The sequence below is a fragment of the Pinus tabuliformis genome, chromosome 9, assembly GCF_031772625.1.
Source record: "Pinus tabuliformis cultivar Carrire ecotype Pingquan chromosome 9, CPIR1, whole genome shotgun sequence".
Classification (NCBI taxonomy): Eukaryota; Viridiplantae; Streptophyta; class Pinopsida; order Pinales; family Pinaceae; genus Pinus; species Pinus tabuliformis.
The window spans coordinates 572,478,812-572,502,405 of record NC_142307.1 but is presented as its reverse complement, the minus strand read 5'-3'; the positions used below and the strand labels follow the sequence as shown (position 1 = coordinate 572,502,405).

At 36.3% G+C, this 23,594-nt stretch overlaps 1 protein-coding gene across 1 annotated transcript; it reads left to right on the top strand.

The window, feature by feature from the left end:
- Positions 1-8,465: 8,465 nt before the first annotated feature.
- Positions 8,466-10,097, top strand: LOC149149841 (uncharacterized). The gene is made up of 3 exons (XM_089441432.1): positions 8,466-8,883; positions 9,012-9,093; positions 9,424-10,097. Exons 1-3 carry the CDS (start codon positions 8,749-8,751, stop codon positions 9,696-9,698), a joined length of 492 nt encoding a protein of 163 aa, XP_089297558.1. The 5' UTR covers positions 8,466-8,748; the 3' UTR covers positions 9,699-10,097.
- Positions 10,098-23,594: the final 13,497 nt, after the last annotated feature.

Sequence of the window (23,594 nt, the reverse complement as noted above, 5' to 3'; positions counted from 1 at the left end):
TGTATCACCTTGGGGCACACCAGTGTTGTTCGTAAAGAAGAAAGATGGTACTCTCAGATTGTGCATTGATTATAGAGAGTTGAATAAAGTAATGATCAAGAAAAAGCACCCATTGCTGAGGATTGATGATTTGTTTGATCAGTTAAAGGGAGCAAAAATGTTCTCTAAGACTGACTTGAGATTGGAATACCATCACGTACGCATCAAGGAAGAGGATATCTTCAAGACTGCGTTTAGGACCAGGTATGGGCATTATGAGTTTGTTGTTCTTCCATTCAATTTGACTAATGCTCCAACTACATTCATGTGTTTGATGAATAGTGTGTTGTGTCCTTATTTAGACAAGTTTTTTATTGTATTCATTGATGACATACTGGTATATTCTAAGAATGAGGAAGAACATGCTGAACATTTAGCAGCAGTGTTGAGATTGATAAGAGAGCATCAGTTGTATGCTAAGCTTATCAAGTGTAGCTTCTTTCAAACTGAGGTACACTATTTGGGACATGTTGTCTCCAAGGAAGGCATAGCAGTAGATCCATAAAATATAAGGGCCATCATGGAATGGGTAGCTCCTAAGAATGTAGATGAGGTGAGATCATTCATGGGTTTGGCAGGTTACTACAAGAGGTTCATCAAGAACTTCTCACACATTGCATATCCTATCACATCATTGTAGCGGAAAGGTAAAAAGTTTGAATGAACGGTGGAATATGAAGATAGTTTTGAGAAGCTTAAGCAGTTGTTGACACATGCACCAATGCTAAAGATTGTGGATCTAGACACGGAGTTTGTAGTGTGTACAAATGCTTGCAAGAGGGGATTTGGTGGAGTTCTCATACAAGAAGGACAGGTAATGTGCTATGAGTCACGGAATTGAAGGAGCATGAGAAGAACTATCCAACGCATGGATTTCATCATAGGTCTTCCGAGGATAGTAAAGCAGCATGACTCTATTATGGTCATGGTTAACAGGTTGAGTTAGGTATCTCACTTCATTCTGGTGAAGACTACATATTCATCCAGTGAGGTAGCACAGGTGTTCATCGGAGAGATAATGAGACTACTTGGTGTTCTAAAGAAGATTGTATCGGACAGGGATGCAAAGTTCACTTCCAAGTTTTGGAAGGAGCTACTTGCAGGCTTGGGTACAAAGTTGGCCTTTAGTACAACTTGTCATCCGCAGACAGGTGGTCAGACAGAGAGGGTCAACGAGATCTTGGAAGATATGCTGAGGATGTATGTGATGCACCAGCAGAGGAAATGTGAGTATCTTCCATTGGTGGAGTTTGCATACAATAATGGTTATCAGGAGTCATTGAACATGATCCCTTTCGAGACATTGTATGGGCAGAGTTGTAATACTCCCGTTGGCTGGAATGATCCAATGAACAAGGTACTTATTGGACTGGACATGTTGGTGGACATGGAGCAAGAAATGCAGGTTATAAAGAAGAACATCAAGGCCGCATAGGATAGACAGAAAAGTTATGCAGATCAGCACAGGGTGTTCAAAGAGTTTCAGGTTGGGGAGCATGTGTATTTGTGCATCAAGCCCAAGAAAATCTCTTTGAGGATTGGTTCATGTGCCAAGATGGCACCACAGTATTGTAGGCCTTTTGAGATCCTTGAGAGGATTGGACCAGTGGCATATCGACTTGCACTGCCTCCAATAATGAAAGTCCATGATGTTTTCCATATTTCATTGCTTAAGAAGTATATAAAGGATGTTGATCATGTTATTGATTGGTATGTATTGCAGGTGGAGAAAGAAGGAGAGTTCCAGCCGGATCCTCAGTGCATATTGCAGCAGAAACATCTCATACTCAGGAACATAGCCATAGATAAAGTTAGAGTGCAGTGGAAGCACTTTGGGCCTGAAGAAGCTAAATGGGAGATGGCGGATCATATGCGGGCCCTTTATCCTTCATTGTTTGTCGGTTGAGGCAAAGTCGTTTTGGTTTGATGTTGGTATATGTTTGGCACATGTTTTGCTAATGTTTGGTATATGTATTGCCATGAGATAAGTTATAAATCTCCAATACGTGGTATGGTTATTATATTGTCATGTTGTCATGATGTTTTGCTTTTGAGTAGGTATTTCATTGTAAATACTGCAACGAGCTAAGTTATAAAGCTCCATGGACAGTATGTTTTCTTTTCATCGGTTTTGTTGAGGTCTTGGTGTGGTTTAACACCGAGGACAATGTTCCTCAAGTGGTAGGGTTCTATAACAACCCTGGCGAAAAGTTCATGTAATAAAAGTTAATAAAGGAAAAAATAAGACCACGAGCAAGGGACATGTATTCCAAGCTGAATATTGGGCAAAGATATCCTAGTGGGCATCACTGGATGTGTGTTTTGGCTACGGAAATTGGCAAAGACATTAAAAGGAAAAAAGGAATTTTTGGCACATTTATTTATGAAAATAAAGGAAATTAGGAGAAAAGTAAGGTGAAAGGTCACAGGTTGCATGTGAGGAGGAAATTGAAGGAAAATAATGGAAAATGAAGAAAATAGAGGCCTCATGCATAAAAAGGCTTCTGAGGATCAGTTCATGGCTTTTGTCAGTTCATGTTTGGAGCTCTCTCATTATTCTCTCTCTCTCTCACTCTTGGTCACTTAGAGTTTCTTGGAGCACTCTAGCAAGGAACAAGGAAAGGAAAAGCAAGCAAAGGAAAGGAAGGCAAGCAAGGAATAAGGAAAGCAAATGAGGATCAAGCATGATCAAGCAGCTTCAGCACGACTACTTGTAGGTAACCTTTTGCATGTGTGATTTCTTAGTTGGTTTGGACATGCATGGCTTTGCATGTTGGTGTATGGTTCTCTTGTTGTCAGTGGCATGGTTTTGTCGGGTTATGACAGTGGATTTCAGCCTAGCCTAGCCTTTTTCTGGATGCCATGGTATGTTGGGATGTTTATTTCGGTTTTTGAGCTTTGGTTTGCCGGATGGATTTCAGAATCCAGGGCAGAGGTGGTCTCAATGTTCATTACCATAGACCTAGGAATCCTTTAACCAGTTTTGGCGGGATACACAGTAAAGCCTAAGGGAGCAGTCCTAGTTCAGGGCCTAGTGATTCGGGTTTGGATTGCAGTAAAGCCTGAGAGACAAGGAGACGAAAAATTCCTCAAGGATAGTGATGGATTCCGAATGGCATTCCAAGTTCTGTTTGGTTGTGATCGAAGCACCAGTTTTGGTGTGATCACGGTTTGATGAGGGTGGAGGTGGTTTAACCTTTGGATTCCCTTGGTTGTTATTGGTTTGGTTATTCTATGAGATCTCACATTCATACTTGGAATATGGCACGAGGGTGACTGGCTGAAAGAGAGATTTGGTTCAGCCATGTCTATGGTCGGGTGGTACGTGGAAATCTCGAACCTAGTCGGATTTGCCTATCATAAATAAAAGCTAAGTTTTCTTAATTTTGCATTGATTTTTAGGTGGATTTAATGGTTGTCATATCTCTTATATTTACATGGTTTTATGTTGGTTATAAGCATGGTTGAATGGAGAAGGAGGTGATCCTTCTGGTTATGTTTCATAAGTTGTTTCAGTCGTTTATGCTCTATCTTGTATCCTAGACCTGTAGGTTTCATTGATGCCAAGTGTTTGACAGAATGTCAGTCTCGATTGGGGATGCTCAGGCCTAATCTTGAGGGTATTTTTGATTGATCAGCATTGTTATTATGTTTTTAATGAATTCTGGAAGTTACAATAAATTATGGGCAAAGGCCAAGATTCTAAGCTAGAAAAGTGACTTAAATCCCGAGGTCATTGGCACAGAACTGACAATTATGGTCCACAGTCACTGGAAGGCAGGCCTGTGAGAGCGACTAGGGCCTAAGAGTTGCATAATAACAATGGGACCTAAGGACAGGCTGTCTGAGTGGCTGACTTGTCTCCTGAGGGTTTTGTTGATGATGTTGGATGATGTATGCATGTGATGTTCTATCAATTCCACTTCCTTAAGGTGAAATAGGAGTTTGAATATGATTGTAGTAGCATCTCTCCTCATGTTTACCCCGATTGGCATGGTTACTTTGGGTAGACCTGGGAGGGGGTGTCACAACAAAATACTCGATCACTATCTACCCAAGACCCCATGGACATTAATAAAAATGATGTTGTTAAAGTTATGTTGAAAAAAAATTGAGTGCTCGTTAATCATTCATAACATACATCACTATATATCAAAGGCTTGATTACTATAAAGAGAAATGTAGTTTTATGAAAGTACTAAACAATATATAATTAGTAATATAAATTTTATATACTATAGAATTTGAAAACATGTAGGCCAACCTAGGTTAACATTTTCATTGGTGGTGTGAGAGGATGCATGATTTTGTAGTATGTGTTTTCATGTTCACGTTTGGACGCTAGGTGATAAAGTGCCTAGAATTTTCTCATATGAACCTGATAGAGCGTGTTGGTTTCCAAGATGCAATATAACCTCCAAGCTAGATTGAAAATCCAATTGACAAGAAAGAAGCTCATTCTCAACCTCAACTTAGTGGAGGATTTGTGGTTATTGTATTAAAATGTCCATAGTCATTGCATCTTGAGCTACCAAAGCATCAATTTAGACTTGTCTAGAAGTTGCACAACATCTTGTAAATCTCAACACATTTCTCTCTCTCCTTTGTAAATCAAGTCCTGATGATGAGTCTTGGTCTAGACTCGAAACGTCAACAAAGAAAAATGAAAACTGTGGATTATCCGAGGTTAGATTCTAAAAAACCGAACCACGGAAATCTGCAATCCATTATCTTGACCCTGTACGGAGGGGAAACATGGAAGGAGATACGTAATCTCGAAAAGATGAGGGTTAAATTACAAAGGAAAGAATCTCAACACATTTCTCTCTCTCCTTTGTAAATCAAGTCCTGATGATGAGTCTTGGTCTAGACTCGAAACGTCGACAAAGAAAAATGAAAACTGTGGATTATCCGAGGTTAGATTCTAAAAAACCGAACCACAGAAATCTGCAATCCATTATCTTGACCTTGTACGGAGGGGAAACATGGAAGGAGATACGTAATCTCGAAAAGATGAGGGTTAGATTACAAAGGAAAGAATCTCAACACATTTCTCTCTCTCCTTTGTAAATCAAGTCCTGATGATGAGTCTTGGTCTAGACTCGAAACGTCGACAAAGAAAAATGAAAACTGTGGATTATCCGAGGTTAGATTCTAAAAAACTGAACCACAGAAATCTGTAATCCATTATCTTGACCCTGTACGGAGGGGAAACATGGAAGGAGATACATAATCTCGAAAAGATGAGGGTTAAATTACAAAGGAAAGAATCTCAACACATTTCTCTCTCTCCTTTGTAAATCAAGTCCTGATGATGAGTCTTGGTCTAGACTCGAAACGTCGACAAAGAAAAATGAAAACTATGGATTATCCGAGGTTAGATTCTAAAAAACCGAACCACAGAAATCTGCAATCCATTATCTTGACCCTGTACGAAGGGGAAACATGGAAGGAGATACGTAATCTCGAAAAGATGAGGGTTAAATTACAAAGGAAAGAATCTCAACACATTTCTCTCTCTCCTTTGTAAATCAAGTCCTGATGATGAGTCTTGGTCTAGACTTGAAACGTTGACAAAGAAAAATGAAAACTGTGGATTATCCGAGGTTAGATTCTAAAAAACCGAACCACAGAAATCTGTAATCCATTATCTTGTAAATCTTCAATTAATTTTCCGTGATGTTGAAGATATCCTTTCATTTCAAAAATTGTGCAATAAGGAATTAACAAGAAGAGAGGGTTGCCAGATAATAGAGGAAGGCCCCCATCCACTATGGAGGGGACAAGCCATTCAATAGACAATGTTTAGGTTACAATTAAATGACATAATATTCTTGAATGCTTCATGATGACCAATAGCTAATGATACCTTTCCCAATTTTCTCTGCTCTCATTGCATCATAATGGACCTGTTGCAAGAAGTGATCTTTCATTGTACATAATATCCCAATACAAGCTCACTAAATGAGTGCACATGCCTTATAAAGGAAGATGGCTCATGTCAAGCCATATGGGCAATCCACATGGATTCCTTACCCCTATGTTGGTATTGATTGCACCAAATTCTACACAAGACCTCATAGTATAGATTGATGACAGAGCACATCATAGTATAGATTGATTATAGAGCTTAGTGTTAATTAAAATATCACCCTCTTTCTCTTTCATAGCTTCATAAAAAAGGAAGTTTCTTGGGTATTGTTTCCATGCAACACATGGAAGAAGTAGATAAAGGGGATAGAACACAAACCAACTTAGATTTGAAAAAAAATTAAACTAAGTTTGGAATGTTGAGAAGAAGTGCCTTCTGAGATAGGGTGACGATCAGGTCACTTAATTGATCGTCAATGACTTTAGTAAACTTCCAAACCCTTACCATTACCTCAAAATCATTGTTATTCCAGATAATTGATTCCCAATAATAATAATAAAAAAGTATAACAATAACTTCAACGTAACTCCCATACCAATAAATTTACTTTTTATTAGATTAAAAGAAACAACCAAAAAAAGACACTTATCAATACTCTTACTTTTTATAAAAGAGAAAGTAAAAAAACATGGTGAAAGGTATTAATTTTTTTATAAAACAACTCCTCGTTTATTCCATTAAAAATAAGAGAAAAACATGGCGTGGGGTTTTAAACATTTTATAAAATATCATTTATGCTTTCATATTATTACTGTCATTTTCACTAATTCGCCATTGCCTTCAGAAAACAAGATAGTGGATAAGGGTATTTATTCCAGTCTCTTTTGACAATCACATTTTTCTAGAAAGTCCCAATATTCATAATTTACATCGTCATGTGCAACGACTTATTAAAAAACTGAGATCACACCAATCCACTTCAATTCAAATACAATGGTATATATGGTATCCAATGTCTCAGCGAATCTTTCACAACATTACGCTATGCACTTCCCCTCCCTCTCTTTAATCCCAACGTGGACCCAAACATCCACCCTGCACAGATCATGCCCTAAAATAGCAAATCTGAATACGATTTTCAACTCACGCCATGATCAAGAAAATCCAAAAACAATGAAGCCTCAGGACTGGCATCACGTCCTCTCAAGAAGTTTGCCAAATGATGGCCCCAACGAACCATATATGCATTATCATCTTCTAATATATGCAGTATCATTTTCGAATGGGGTATTTGAAGCAGAACACATGGAGAGCACATTGTTGCTATCCTACTACGCAATAAGGAGCGAGGAAGTGGCAACGCCCATGCCCAAGATAATAATAATCCTTAACTTCTCTTCCATGAGTTTATAGGGAAGATAATCACTTTTCAGCGTAGATGTACATCATTCTAGGATTGATTTAATGTTTGATTGAGTGGATATATAATAGATGTGGGGACAACGCAATGTTGTCTTCGCTTATGAGACATTTTAGTCTAGAGGGGCTTCCCCATGTACATTGGTCATTTCAGGAGGTGGGGTTTTTTTTTGCATAGTACCACCAACCTACAACTGAGGAAAATTGATTGACATCTATAGAAGGCACCAAATTGAGATTTATGGCCACTCATTACATGGATTTTCTTTGTTCAGTGGGTTCAATTTGAGATATCAAGATTGGTTTGCTTTATGTCTCTTCTTGTTACAAGCATTTTGCTCCATAAAACCATTAATCTATCATGTTGTTTTCTTTTTACTGTGTTACTGGTTTCACTCGTTAGACTAGGTTTGCCCTCACACTCCCTTCTTTCCTTATTTGTGGTGTTCGTTATACTTACTCCCTTGGGCTTCTCTTGTAACTTGGAACCCCACGAAGTTCTAGGCTCCCCCTCTCCTCTTATTACACCACTTGACTACTTCCTTTTGTGTACAACCTTTCAATATTCCCTCCAATATTTAAATAAATAAGACTTAAGTGTACGTCTCTATACCATATCATGACTTTTTCTCTGATATGTCAGTCCCAAACAACACATCGGTCGCTAAGAAAAGCATTGCGTGGGATATCTTATTACCAGTCTTTTTATAATAAAATATCATTTCTTCTTCCATATTGTCACTCATTTTCACTGATTCGTGGGTCGGTGGATAAGGCCATTTATTCCGTCTCCTTTTCCAATCACATTTTAATAAAGAATCCGAAAGGAATTTGATCCTGAAAATCAATGCAAATATGATAGAAAAACCCTATTTCAACCACAAAAATTACACTTTCAACCCTGTGAAGATTAACCGGATCTGAAAAAACCACCAAAACAGAACGATCCAGTGCCCGTTTTCAAACGCTGAAAGGCAGACCTTTATAATATCGCCGCTTATCCACATCAATGAATTTAATTATGAAAGCAAACAGCTGTACGCACGCAAGGAAGGAGTCCAAATATTCATAATCTACATCGTCATCTGCACCAAATATTCATAATCTACATCGTCATTTGCAACGACTTGTTCAAAAACCGAGATTACACCAGACCAGAGCCATTCATAGAATTTGCAAGTGCGTCAAAAAGTGACAAAGAAAACTCTGAAACAAAGAGAATCTTCGTAAACTTAACCCCTACTCCCACCAATCCACTTCAATTCAATTCAATTGTATATATGGTATCCAATGTCTCAGCGAATCTTTCACAACAATACGCTATGCACTTCCCCTCCCTCTCTTTAATCCCGACGTAGCCCCAAACATCACCACTGCATAGATGATGTCGTAAAACAGTAAAGTTGAATAGGATTTCAATGCACGACATGATCAATAAAATCCAAAAAAAGAGAACCCTCAGTACAGGGAGCATGTCCTCTCATGAAGGTACCCAAATCATGGTTCCAACGATCCAGCTGCTGCAATCCGCCGAGGCCTTAACAACGCCCGGAGTAACTAGCTTATCTCCTCCTTTATTTTCTTTATTGTTCCATTCTCAATGTCTCTGTTGCCTGCAGATACTGGAACTGAACTGTCTAGGAGACGCTAATGGTTTTTATTATTAATTTTCTTGTCACAGGTTCAGGTGATTGTTCTGAATGCTAATATGGGTTGCCAAGAGTGTCGTGACAAAGTCTCCAAAGTGCTCTCCAAAATTGACTGTATGTTTCTTCATGAGACTCTACACATCAATGAATTTGGGCAATGACAATGAAAATAATTTAGTGTTCCAGTGGACATTCATAAATATTTATGTTTCAAGTTCTGGTTGGTTGAATTGTTGCCGTTAATGGGTTTTGGTATTTAGTTAGTTTCATTGTTAAAGATTTCTTTGAATGAGATGCACTAATTTAGTTTTAAGACTACTGATAAATTAAGAATACCATCACAAATATGAGAAACAACCCTGGATTTTTATTTATTTGAGAATACCTGCTCTGTTTTTGTTTTGCCCAATTTTCTGAAGTTGTTTGTGGCATGTTGATGGGCAGATTTGTTGGACTATGTGGTGGACGTGACTGAGAAAAAGGTAACAGTTAGAGGGCGTGTGGATCCCCAAAAGAGGATGCAACGAATTAGATTAATGGGTGACGACCAGAAGAGCAAGAACATCCATCAATTTGAGGGGGCGGGAAGCGAAGAATACTCTACTGGTGATTACACAGAGCAGCACAAGTACTGCAACAACAGGTGGAAGCTGCCGAAATCAAGGGGTGATAGTCATATGATGAAAGGGGCCTGCTGTTTTCGCTGTGCCTCGTCTTAGAGGCATCTGTCTACCTGTTGTAGATACGTTTTCTTATGATTATTGATGTTACCAGTCCAGAGCTTTCTGTAAATAGTGAAAATTAAGCTCTGCCCACTTCGTGCCCTGTCGAGGCAGCGCTCTGATCTATTGGTGTGTCGGAGGACATTAACGGCGTTTGGACATTTTCAATTCATTTGTCCTTCTCGAATTGAAAGTGTCGAGCCGGAGATTCGAAACCCCAAAAATGTGCGTGTTCTTGCCCATCACAATTTTAGGCGTTTGTTCGCAGGTTCACATTGCCGTTAATGACCCTAAAAGCAGAGACATCTAGATTTGGGTGAGCGACTTGACAATGTGAGACAAAAAGGCCCAGGAAAGATTCTGTAAAAATACTTTATACTTACATGTGAATAAGAGTCCTCATTTAACTAAAGTTGCAAAGCATATTAATAGATTTTTTTTAATTATAGAGTGAAAATCTTTTAACATATTTTTCTTGGCGTAGTATACAGGTTTTTTTTTTAATATTTGCATAGTCGTAATCAGTGGAATCGGACCAATCGGCTAGACATTTATGGTGAGATCGGAATGTTTAATAACATCTTAGAAAACGTGTGGGGGTTTAAAGCTATGAATATGCATCTAACCTGTAAAAAAGTAAAAGTGTCTCATGCTGAAATAGAAATAGAAAGGTCTAGTGTTAGGATAGAGTGGTTCAATTGCGAGCATCAAGGTTAATCATGCCAAAACTTCTGGCATGTGAGACCTTCTCAATCCTATGTGCTGTTTCAAATTTTGAGATACGATAGTTACTATAAAACTGGTCGAGGTTTTTGAATGAATTAATTAGGTTGAAGGTGAGGTTTTAAATGAATTAATTAGGTTGATGAGTGTGTTTATTTTGAAAGAGTGTTTTTAGAATTTTATTTTAATTATTAATAATTATGAAGCCGAAGATAAAAATTTAATTTTTTAATTATTTTAGAATATTCATAATGGTATACAAGTTAAATTTTATCATCAAAGTAGTTTTTTTTAATAAATTAATTAAATAAAAAATGTCATATGAACAAGTTTTATATGAAATGTGTTACGGTTTTTTAGGTATGTAGTATGATAAGCCAAGATTAAGAGTTTCATGAGGATATCCTTCACCCACATCTACATAGTTCAAAACCATGTGGTAAATGGTCCATAAGGAAGGAGGCAACATTGATCCATATATCAAATTCACTGCTTCACAAGGATTCATTAAGTATGAGGAATAGAATCTATGGGATAACTTGAGTTATGTTATCTAATTTTGTATTAAGTTGTAAAAGTTTTTGTAAAACTTACTAAATAGTTAGGAGACTCATAAGGAGGCGTGGATGCTTCAATTTTTGTTAAAAGGTTAGACAAAAAAACATGATAATTTATAGAGGATAGACTATAGATTGGACATGATAAAACTTTGAGGGGCTAATAGTGATAGGAAAGTAGATGAAGAAATATGTAAATGTAATTTTTTTTTATAATGAAGCAAGTGTTTTTTCTTTTGAAAAGAAAACCAAGGTCTTGGCCCATGGTACTATAATAAAACTTATTTACACATTAAAAATCTACATAGTAAAATAGGATAAATATCCATAATTAAGAATCTTGTTCCATATTTTTTTAAATGTATACTCCACTAGTTAAACTTATCTCTTAATTATGTACATAATTTTATTTTAGAAAATGTAAACACATTTTCTTAATATAGCCAAAAAAAAAATTGATCCCATAACTTCTCACTTAAAAAATGCTTATAATAACAAAACTCTACTAATGAACCTACTATTAAAACTACTCCTGTACAATTAAAACATCAATAAATTAATTAATACAATATTCCTATACTTACTATTCATTATATACATAATTTTAAATTAAAACAAGCATGTTATTAATTACTTCTCTCTAAAAGTGCAATTAATAAAATTTTATTTTAACGGATTTATCTCATTAATTACTTCTTTCTAAAAAACACTAAAAATCCAAATCTAAACTACTAGGTTGATTAACAAAAATGCAGAAAAATATTTTAGAACCTCTATGCCCATTTCGTGTCCTGTGGAGGCAGCGCTGATTTGTTTTTTGGTCGGAGGATATTGATGTCATAACAGATTTTTCAATAACTCCCACTCCCTCATCAGATGAGTTGAACTGTTTTGCTTCGTTGGTCATTCCCGTTTGGAAGCCTCAAGCCCGAGATTCGAAACTCCGAAAATTTGCGGGTTCTTGTAAGCTTTAGTTTTAGGTGTTTATTAATTTTGTTGCGACTGATTTAATGGAAAAATAAATATATATTGAATTTAATTGTATTGTAGATTTTGAGAATATTTTTAAATTTGATGAATAAAATTAAAGATAATAAATTTATTTAATTTTTATTTTATCATATTTTAAAAAAACAACTAATAAAAATTTGGAAAAATAATATCAAATTAAAAATAATAAAAATACTCATTTAACTTAGATTAAAATTAACAAACTTACTTATTTAACTACTTAGGAATTTAACTATTTAGGAATTTTTTGGTTTTATTATTATTATTATTTAATAAAAATTTTATAGTTTTTAATTGCCCATCAAAATATGTATATATAGTAAATATGAAATGTTATAAGTATTTAATTGTGAAACAGGTTAACGGCCCAAGACCCAGAGGCATCTGGCAGGAGTGAAAGCCTGCTCCCTTACGGACCACCAGCGGGTTATTTCAGGTGGCGTGGTTTTCCTTGATAACAGTGATGTGTCAACTGACATTTGCGGATAGCAGCCAGAGATGGCTGTCCTCACTGTTGGTTTGACAAACTGAGTTTGATAGGTTTTTCCACCTTTTGAAAAAAAAATAAAAAAATATGGGGTTAAAGAAAAAATCTATGTTTGTTAATCAACCAAAATATATAGGGTTATTCATTAAAGTCATTTAATATATAGTATTATTTATTAAAGTTATTTAAGATAATTAAAAAGAGATATGGTTTTAGTGTTGGGTGTGTGTTATATTTTTTCCACGACTATCCCATGCGCGGGGGTCACAGGGGGTCATAGGGGACGGCTGCCCCCTTGTCGGGGGTATGCAGTAGCCTCCTGCATGGGATCTCGGCAGTGCCCAAGGATTTTTTTTGTTGACCCTATATTAGGTGGGTGGACCTACCTATAGTTTTGGATTTTTTTTGTTGACCCTATATTAGGTGGGTGGACCTACCTATAGTTTTGTGCATGTATTTCGCACATGGTTTTGGGCATGATGGTTTTCTTTCCATGGTATTTTGTAGATCCGGTCAAGGGAACTACAGTTATGTTATAATCTAGGGTTAATGGATTGGAGTTTATGGATGCTTCTACATGTATATATATGTATTGCAACATTGAAAGAAATATAATGAAAAATCGATCTGGTAGTCCAATTTTGGGATCCAGTGGAAAATCTTTGTGTATATCCGTTTTATGTTTTATGCTCTTGCCATTGTTTCTTTTCTTTTCTTTTTTTAATTATTATGCAGGTAATTTCTATACGGGGTTAGAACCTACATTGATAAAAGTCTTTCGATAGAAATCACATAGTAGAATTATTTGTCAACCTGTTTCGAACCAACTAGTGTGGTTCATCATTAGGACCAAGAGATATGGTTTTATGGTCTTATTTAACCATCTATAATTAGTAATATAAACCTAATATATTATAGATTTTGAAAAAAGTAAAACAATTTAAGTTAATGTTTTCATTGGTTATGTGAAAAGCTACATTATTTGCCATGTGTATTTTTATGTTTAAACGGAAGTTGGGTGGTAGGGTGTCCTGAATTTTCCACTTTGAAGGTGACGAAGGGTGTTCTGTTGAAAATGTATCAAGTAATGGTTTCTTTGACATTTGTCTTAGTTAAAGAATCAAATCAAATTAGAATTCAGTCTCACAGAAATTCAAGTTAGTTGTGAGTTAACGTGTGTGATGTGGCATATCACTAGTTTATTGTCAGCTAATTTGAGTTAGATGGCTTGCAGTGAGTTGTGGACTAGTTGATGGCTAAAATTAGTTATCTATTGGAGTTAAACTCCAACGTAATTTGAGTTAGATGGCTTGCAGTGAGTTGTGGACTAGTTGATGGCTAAAATTAGTTATCTAATGGAGTTAAACTCCAACGTCTGTGGGTTAACTGATCTCTAGTTCTAGAATAGAGATATATTTGCATTTAGTTGATTAGTTTGATTTTGTGTTAACTCAACTTACTCTCAGTTACTGCAACCGTTGCCAAATTTAGCCCTAGTAAGTTATGTTATTCAAATTTCCTATTGAGATTAAATGAAGGCACAAATTGTATTTATTCATTGTACACAGGTTTTTGTGGAGAGGCTTGAGAAGTAAGAAAATATTTTTTCTTGGGAATTGCATAAGGAAATAGGAGAAATTCCTACTTTTTAAGGGTAGAATTGCGCTAGGAAATAAGAGCTCCTAGTAGGACTTATTTGCCTAAGTATGGGGAAATTCTTGAGAGGAGTTTATCAGTATTGTAGGGGCTTCAGGCTTGAAGCATATTCTTTGTAATAGATCAGATTTCTCAATTGATAATACAAGCGAGAGGGGTTTTTCCCAGTTGGGTTCCCCAGATAAATTTTTTGTTCTATGTGCGATTGTGTTTCTATTCATTGTTTTCATTCCGTGGAATTTTAGGTAGAGAAATCTTGTGTCTTTTGCAGATCAGTTTTCTCTCATTAGCAATTGTAAGGTTTCAAGGATTTTCTACCTAGTATCAGAGTTAAAAACAAGATAGAGACTAAGTTCCTTGATCGAATTCAAAGCGCATTGAAGAGAAGATTAGTTAGTGCAAGAATCATGTCATCCTATGGTTTGAGGACAAAACATGCCCTAGAAGGGACTTCGAAGATTTTTGCATGGAATGACAAAATGGAGGTTTTGTTAGATGATAATGGGCTTTTGGAATACATCAAGACTGGTATTCCCGAACCTCCTATATCAGATGCACAACAACTAACTCAATGGAGGAAGGCAATTCCAAAGCTAAGAGGATGATCCTAGAAGGAGTTAAAGACCATATTGTTCCAAATTTGCATGGAAAGGAGATTGCATTCCAGATGTGGAAGGCCCTTATTGATAAACCTTTGCAAAGTCCTAAACTCTCTTTTAAAAAATATAAGGATAAATATAACCGTCAAAGTTTCATGACATGTATGACCAAATAATTATAAAAATATAATTACGGATAAATATATGTATGGTCAAAGTTTCACGACATGAATAGGTAATGGGGCCAGGAACAAATCTTGTAAATCCTTCATATGGGGTAGCATGATGAAAACACTTCACTAGCTTATGGGATTTATTCGTTGGGAGATTCGAGATGGCACCATGATAGAGATTGGTCTAGATGCTATGATGGGAATGAGTGGAGGTCATTCATTATCAATTCAACTACTTAACTTCATTCACGCAAAAGGCATCCACAAGATGCAACAAATTAATATTTTCCACAATGAAAACATAGATAAATAAGCATGGAGAGGGGTGAAGGATCTGAATTTACCGGAGGAGTATGTTCATGAATGGGAGTGTTATACAACACAACTCATAACAACAGGTATCACCCTCAATGAAAAGGACCACTTGAATTGGAGTGGGAATCTTAAGAAAGGAATCCCGATGGTTAAAGACATATATCAAAATCTGCCCAGGAAATGCAAACTTTCAAATATAACAATTGGATACAGGTTATATGGAAATGGGACATTCCATACAAAATTAAAGTTTTATGTTGGCTAGTGATTAATGACAGAATTCTGACATGGAATAACCTTCAAAGACGTGGTTTTTGTGGACCGGGCATATGTGTTTTATGTATGAGGGGGACGGAAAATACTGAACATTTGTTGTATAAATGTTTGTATGCGATGGCTATTTGGGAATGGACCATGGATATGCTAAAGATCAAAGAAGTGCAGCGCAATGGGTCACTTGTTACATACATGAAATGGTGGAACATAGTAAACAAAAAATACAATGCCCTTCCTCTATTCATTATATGGATCATCTGGGGTAGTAGAAATGCACTCATTTTTTAGCAAAGAAGGGTGGTGGTTCGAAACAATACAAAACAAGATAATAGCATTCTATAAAGAGATGAGACCGAGAAAGAAGAACAAAGGAGACAGGAAAAGCAAGCTCATAGATTTATGGAATAATTATTCGGTGGGTTTCTTTGATGGAGCATGCAATAGGAGGAAGTGTGGATGTGGAGTAGTTATATTTATTGATCCAGGAAAGTTCTATCATTTTTTGTGGGAAGGTGGCAGAGCTCATTGCTTTATGGGGTGTTCTTATAGCAGCAAAATGGTTAAGGTTGGAAAATATTCAGTTATTCAGAGATGTTAAAGGCATTATAGAATGGGTGCGAGACAATACAAGTTTCAACCCTCCCATCCTTAAGCACTGGATGAGACGTATCGGAATCTGGTAAGAACCTTCTGATTTTTACAATTTGCTCACATTTACAAGGAACAAAACCTGTTGGCTAATCTCCTGTCTAAGAGAGAGGTTGCTAAGGAAATAGGTAAAAATTTCTTTACAACTTATAAACAAGGGATTATGGTTAATGCACATAACATAAACTATTCATAATTGAAAATGTATCAATTTTTTGGGAACCATGGAGAATGTTTATGCAATTATTTTGGGATATATGCATGGGTATTATAGAATAGATGACAGAAATTACAACCTGGATTTAGAAAGGAGAATATGTATGAACGTTATAAAACATTAAATAGATAAACACTAAATAGGGGACTGTTATGTGAATATTATAAATAGTAGTACAGAATAACAAAAAGTAGAAAAAGATCCAAAGAATATGTACTACCTATTTTTTTCCTTCTGAAAAATAAATAAATATTTCTAAGCAACTATGGTGATTAGTGAAAATGCAAAAACAAACTTTAAATGCAGTGGGGGAGTTAGGTTGATCATTACTCAATTAAATCCCTTTGCCCGTTTCGTGCCCTGTGGAGGCAGCGCTAATTTGTTGGTGCGTTGGAGAATGTTGATGTTGAAAGAGCCTTTTAAATAACTCCGTCATTAGATGGGTTCGACTTTTTCGATTCGTTTGTCATTCCCGCTTGACATTCGAAACTCTGAAAATCTGCGGGTTCTTATGAACTATAGTTGTTCGCATAACTCCAAGCAGAAACAGAGGCACGTCTACATTTAGGTGATAAGGTCGACAAAGCAAGACTAAGGCCCCCACAAAGATTCCGGAAAATTAATGTTTACTTAGTGGTCGATAGATTATTGATTTAACCTACAAGGCATTTACAAAGTTAGATGTTTTTTTTTTTTTTGTTTTTTCCCTGTTACTTAATTTTAATTATTATTATTTTTCCAATGAAGAATTTCACGACTAATTTCTTTTAATCCTACTATACAGTATAGTAAATAAGTATCTAATTGTAAAATATTAATTTATTTATTTTAAATATAATTGGAAATTTTATATTAATAAAAAAACTAAGTATTTGTTAATCATTCATAGTATATATTTTTAGATATCAAAGCTTTGTTATTATAAATAGAAATGTAGTTTTATCAAAGTGTTCAACAATACATGATTAGTAATATAAATTTGTTAATTTTAGTTAATAATGGTACAATTACTTTAATGGTCTTTTAGAAGCTTAATGACAATTTTCAATTTAGCTTTCCAATAACAATTACATTAACCATAAATCATATTGACAGTAACCGTAGATAGAACATAAAATAAAATGCAGAAGACAAGTCAAGACAAAAGGACACCAGATTTGGTGGATGCCAGGGAAAATCCCCAATGTGTGGAAAACCCTTTGATCAATTCTTCTTATTATTATATCAAATGTTCAACAGAGAGAAAGTAAAAATGTCAAAGTTGAATTGTCAAATCTAAGTCAAAACAACCCTATTAAATCTGCAGTCAACTGCAGTCAAAATCATTCTTAACCAGAAAGTCAAAGAGGGTAAACGCAGTAGCAAAACTTCTCCTTTGAAGCTCGGCCAAAGGCAGTCAAACTAGGCCTCCAGCAGCAGTCAAGGTCCACCCAAAACAGTCACAAAATATGTGGTCAAACTTGGTCAACATGAAGTCAATGCAAGTCAAACAACTCAAAAAATCTTGGTTTTTGTGCGAGTTAATGTGGCCTAGTCAAACCCTCCAAAATTGCAGTCAAAGTTGGTCAAATAGTCCCTGGTCATCATTGGTCAACTTTAGTCAACTCCTGAATTTTTTTACCTTGTACTTCTGTCTGAACCGTCCTCCTTGCCACACGTGTGAGAGAAAGAGAATGCCCAATAGCGAACCAATGAGAGAAGGAGAGAGAAGAATGTGTAAGTGATGATGATGCCAAATGAGGTGAGAGGTCACTTATATTTATACAAGTCGTTGATGGTGAAGTGATATGTCTCTTGGGCTTCATGAGCCTACATGATGATGTGCCCGACCTGAACAATTTACACCTATGGGCATAAATTCAAAAACACACTTCTGCTTATCCAAATCAGATGATCTTTAGATCAATTTTGGTCCTCTCGAAAAGGGGGATTCAATGTAATCATCATCTCCATCAAATGAGATGTCTAAAATGGAATTTGGCCATAGTTTCCATTTTTAACAAAACTTTATATATTATAGAATTTGAAAACATGGAAGTCAATTTAGGTTAATGTTTTTATTGGTGGTGTGAGAGGACACATGATTTGTAGTATGTGTTTTCATGTTCAAATTTGGAAGCTAGGTGGTAGAGTGCCTTGAATTCTCCCATGTGAAGTTAATCAAGGGTGTTGGTTTCCAAGATGCAATCTAACCTCTACGCTAGATTGAAACTCCAATTTACAGCAAAGAAGTTCATTCTCAACCTCAAGTTGGCAGAGAATTTTTTTCTATTGTATTAAAATGTCCATGTTCATTGCATCTTGAGCTACCAAAGCATCGATTTAGACTTGGAGATGCCGCACAATGTCTTGTAAATCTTCAATTAATTCTTCATTATGTGAAGAAATCCCTGCAATTCGAAAATTGAGCAATAAGGCATTAGCAAGAAGAGAGGGTTGTCAGAGGAACACCCCCATCCACTATGCAGGGGACAAGCCATTCAATAGACAATGTTTGGGTTACAATTAAATGGCATAATATTCTTGAATGCTTCATGATGACCAATAGCTAATGATACCTTGTCCCAATTGTAGCTAGCACCTTCTCTATTCTCATTGCATCATAATTGACTTATTGCGCAAAGTGATCCTTCATTGTACATAATATCCCACCACAAGCTCACTAAACGAGTGCACATGCGTTATGATGGCAAATGGCTTGTGTCAAGTCATATGAGCAATCCACATGGATTTTGGACCCCTATGTTGGTATTGATTGCATCAAATTTAACATTGAAGGCATCATAGTATAAATTGATGATAGAGCTTAGTGTTAATTAAAATATCACCCTCTTTCTCTTTCATAGCTTCATTAGAAAAGATGTTTTCTTGGGTATTGTTTCCATGCAAAACATGGATGAAGTCATAAAGGGGATAGAACACATACCAACTTAGATTTGATGAAAAATTGAACTATGTTTGGAATTCCCTAGGTTTTCTGAGTGTGGCGGTTAGTCTATTCCTAATGAGGTGAGTGTGATAATTACTCTAACCGCCCCAACCTTAGCCCCCAACCCATTTTGAGATTTTATGTCACACCAAAACCCTCAAACTTTAATAAACTTCCAAACCCTTACCATTACCTTAAAATGGTTGTTAGTCCAAATAATTTATTCCCCATAACTTCAACTCTACTCCCATATCAATATTCTTATTTTTAATAGATAAAAAAAAAATTGAGTGTGCAACGCTACTCTCATATCAATATTCTTATTTTTATTGGATTAAAAATATAAAAAATGGGAAAAAAAGGGAAAGCATGGTGTGGGATATTAATTATATTATTATGGTCATTTATTTGATTAAAAAAGAAAAGAAAAAGAGAGGGGAAAGCATGGCGTGGGGCCAGTTTATAAAATATCATTTCTGCTTTCATATTATGAGTTTCATTTTCAATCCGTTGACTTCGGAAAACAAGATAATCGATTCCAGTCTTGTTTGCCAATCACATTTTTGATTGAAAATCCCAAAAGGAATTTGATCCTCAAAATTGTGTTTATATCAACAACAAAAATATACCGTTTCATCCATGTGAAGATTAATTGGATCTCAAAAAATCACAAAAAAGCAAGTAGTACTCTCACCCTTCGCTTATCCAGATTAATGAATTAAATATAAAGCAAAGAGTTTAGGAAAGTTCTATTTCTAACCTTATTGCATAGTAAATGTGGCCTGACATGGGTCGATATAACACGTTGTTATTTTTTTTCTCTCTCATCACTATGCGACCTGTTATATCGTGTTATATCAGCCCCATATCAGACCTCATTTACTATATGGTAGAGTTGGAAATAAAGCTTTCCAAAAGTTTACTCAAGGGAGGCGTCCCAATATTCATAATCTACATCATCATGTGCAACGACTTATTCAAAAGCTGAGATCAAGGCGGGCCAGAACCATCCACCAAACTTGGAAGTGTGTCAAAAAGTGACAAATAAAACCCTGAAACAAACAGAATGTCCTGAAACTTCACCCCTACTCCCACCGATCGACTTCAATTCAATTCAATGGTATATATGGTATCCAATGTGTCGGCGAATCTTCACAACAATACGCTCTTCCCCTCCCTCTCTTTAATCCCAACGTGGCCCCAACATCCCGCTGCACAGATCATGTCCCAAAATAGCAAATCTGAATAGGATTTCGATGCAGGCAATGATCAATAAAATCCAAAAAAAAAAAAAGTGAACCCTTTGGAGTGGCAGCATGTCCTCTCATGAAGGTACCCAAATCATGGCTCCAACGACCCAACTGTACTGATGATTACATAGAGCAGCACGAGTACTGATGATTACATAGAGCAGCATGAGTAGTGCAACAACAGGCGGAAGCTGCTGAAATCAAGGGATCGTAGTCTAATGATCAAATGGGGTTGTTGTTTTCGCTGTGCCTCGTCTCAAAGGAAGCTTTTTGTAATCAGTGAAAATGAAGCTCTGCCCATTGTGTGCCCTGTCGAGGCAGCGCTGATTTGTTCGAGTGACCTAGGAAGTTAGTGGGCCCTTTTCAAGTTGTTTGTCCTTCTCGAATCGAAATCCCCAGCGGAAGATGCGGAACCCCGAAAATCTGAGGGTTATTGCAAACCAGAGTTTTAGGCGTTTGTCCGCAGGCTAACTTTGCGCTTAGTGAATCCAAGTAAAAACACATACATGTAATTTAGGTGGGCCCCATAGAGATTCTGAAAAATGATGGGAGTTTCAAAGTAGCAGTTGGATATGATTACTGATTTAATTTAGATGAGAGGTTTTTTTGAAAGCTGGAAAATTTATTATAAATTAGTTGTCAAAGTTGCAGTGAGGATAGTGATCTCTGGTTGACTCATCACGGTTATTCAAGGAAAACCAGGCCACCTAGAATAATCTGATGATTTTTGGTTGACTCATCACCATTATTCAAGGAAAACCAGGCCACCTGGAATACTCTGATGATGGTTTGTAATGGGTAGGCTTTCACTCTTGGGTTTTGGGTTGTTGACTTGTTTCCTTACTTTGGAAGAAGACAAACTCTTAACCAAACAGAAATAATTGTAAAACATGCTCCAAACCCAAATTTAAATAAGAATTATGAAATATATTAATAAAAAAATAGCATAATTCATGAGAGGAACTAAGGAAAAGTGGGTACATCCACCTTGATGGGAGTGGTGCTCCCATGGTTGCAAATGCTCAGACCCAATCCATGAGCAACATTGGCTTCAATTTTCTTGAGCCACGCCCCCATTTCCTTCTGATGGAGCACCAATTCGTCTAACATTAACAATTTTTTTTCCTTAGCATCATTCTTGTCCATGATAACATTTCCCATCAATATCTTCATTTTCCAATGTAAGTCTATGGTAAGTATTGATTTCGCCTACCAAGTGTATGTCCCGTGTCAAGCACCCAATCCCTTATATATGCAAGCACCTCAAACTCCGACAAGTAGTTCTTGTCCACAACAATATCCTCCTCGAAGTCCCAAAGTTCATCTTAGGCCATTGTTGGAGCTTATTCCTCGGGTCATCTAGCAGAGTTCTCCTCCCTCAAGTGAATTTTAGAGTTGTCATGACTCCCTTGACCTCCACCACCATGCTCATTATGAACCCTTTGCCTGACCATTCTTGCGTGCTAAGGGGAAATGTACCAAATACCAATTCAATGAGAAGGACTTCACATTCAGACTTAAGGGTTGATGAAGGTTGGAAACACATGAAATGTAACCACTGATAGTGTCCACCACTGTCGGAGGGAGGCAAGAGCTAAAACAAACGTGATGTAGGAAAAAGTCACATAGACTACAACACGAGCAACATGCTTAAAGATGAGATAAGGCCAATAATGATGGCATTGATTTCAATGGTTTGGTACATACTGGGAGATGATGCTAAATGGGTCAAGTTCATCACCATCCAACCTAGGGCTCATGCAAGTAATGAAATCTAGATACGATCCATAGAGGAGCTATAACTATCATATATGTTACTCCTCTATACTTGAGTAACATACCACATATCTTAATCATAGTTGGAAAAGTGGCACGCCAATCTCATTCATTAAGTGAGGTGATGACGCCCTTAATGCATCACTACTCACCCCATCTAGGCGCCCTCTTAAAGACACCTCTTTTGTTTTTGGCGACTAGAGGAATTGACAATTCATCCAATCTCGTATTCACATGACATGGGGTTGATTCCAATTGCTACCACTACAAACCCTAGGTATCACTGCCTCACCCCAAATACAACTACATGGGTCCACTACAAGGGATCAAGCATGGGACCTTCATCAGTCACATTACTTTTTATATCACAAACTTGCTAAATGAGCTACCTTGGAGGCCCCTTAAAAATACTTATCCTAGTTGTACTCATAAATTTATTTTAGATGCAACTTGTATTATTAATTACTTCTCTCCAGAAATGTATTTGAAATATAAGTCCAACTATAAACAACTATGGTGATTGGCAAAAATACAGAAACAAATTATAAAAGATGTAATCGAGGAGTTATGTTGGTAGTTAATTAAATCCCTATGTCATTTTGTGCCTTGTAGAAGTAGTGTTTGTAATGTCCCTTAATAATAAATAATAATAATAATAATAAAATAAATAATATTAAAAAAACAAGAAAATAAATAATAAACAATGAGTAAAAAAATAATAAAAATAATAAATAGTAAAAAATAATAAATAACCATACTAAAGCTCTAAATAAATATAAATAGAAATAAAACAAGAAAATAGTAAAAAATCAGCAAAGCTATCAAAAAGAAATAAAAAAAGAAAATGATAAAGTTGCATGTAGACACATGGAGTGTGTGCATGTGGTTCCCCTTCCAATGTTTATTCTATTTATTAGATGGTGAGGAAGATGGGAGGCATTCCATCATTCCAAGATTCTATCATTCATTCTCTTGAGAGAATAGTGTTTTAGGACAGAGGAGTCACTGGCAGTAGTACATTGATTGAGGGCTCGGGGGGTGGCCAGTTGTAGCAAGTCCTTGCACAATTAAGCCTACGGTTGGGTGGAGAGTCGTCCCCAAAACCTTGTCGCAGTAAGCAGACTTCAGCCACAGGTAAGTGCTACTCATAGTTTGAACTTGATGTTAATTAGTTGATTAATTACATGTTTATTTGGGTTGTTACATATGGTATCAGAGGCAAGTTAAACCCTTAGGGCCTATGGGCATCTTAGAAAAAAAAATTATTTTGTTTTGT

What these genes read in the sequence shown, in the direction of transcription:
- LOC149149841 (XM_089441432.1), top strand. Translation starts at nt 8,749, where the DNA reads ATGCACGACATGATCAATAAAATCCAAAAAAAGAGAACCCTCAGTACA. An exon ending in AGGCCTTAACAACGCCCGGA is followed by an intron (nt 8,884 to 9,011) that starts GTAACTAGCTTA and finishes TTCTTGTCACAG; the next exon opens with GTTCAGGTGATTGTTCTGAA. An exon ending in AGTGCTCTCCAAAATTGACT is followed by an intron (nt 9,094 to 9,423) that starts GTATGTTTCTTC and finishes GTTGATGGGCAG; the next exon opens with ATTTGTTGGACTATGTGGTG.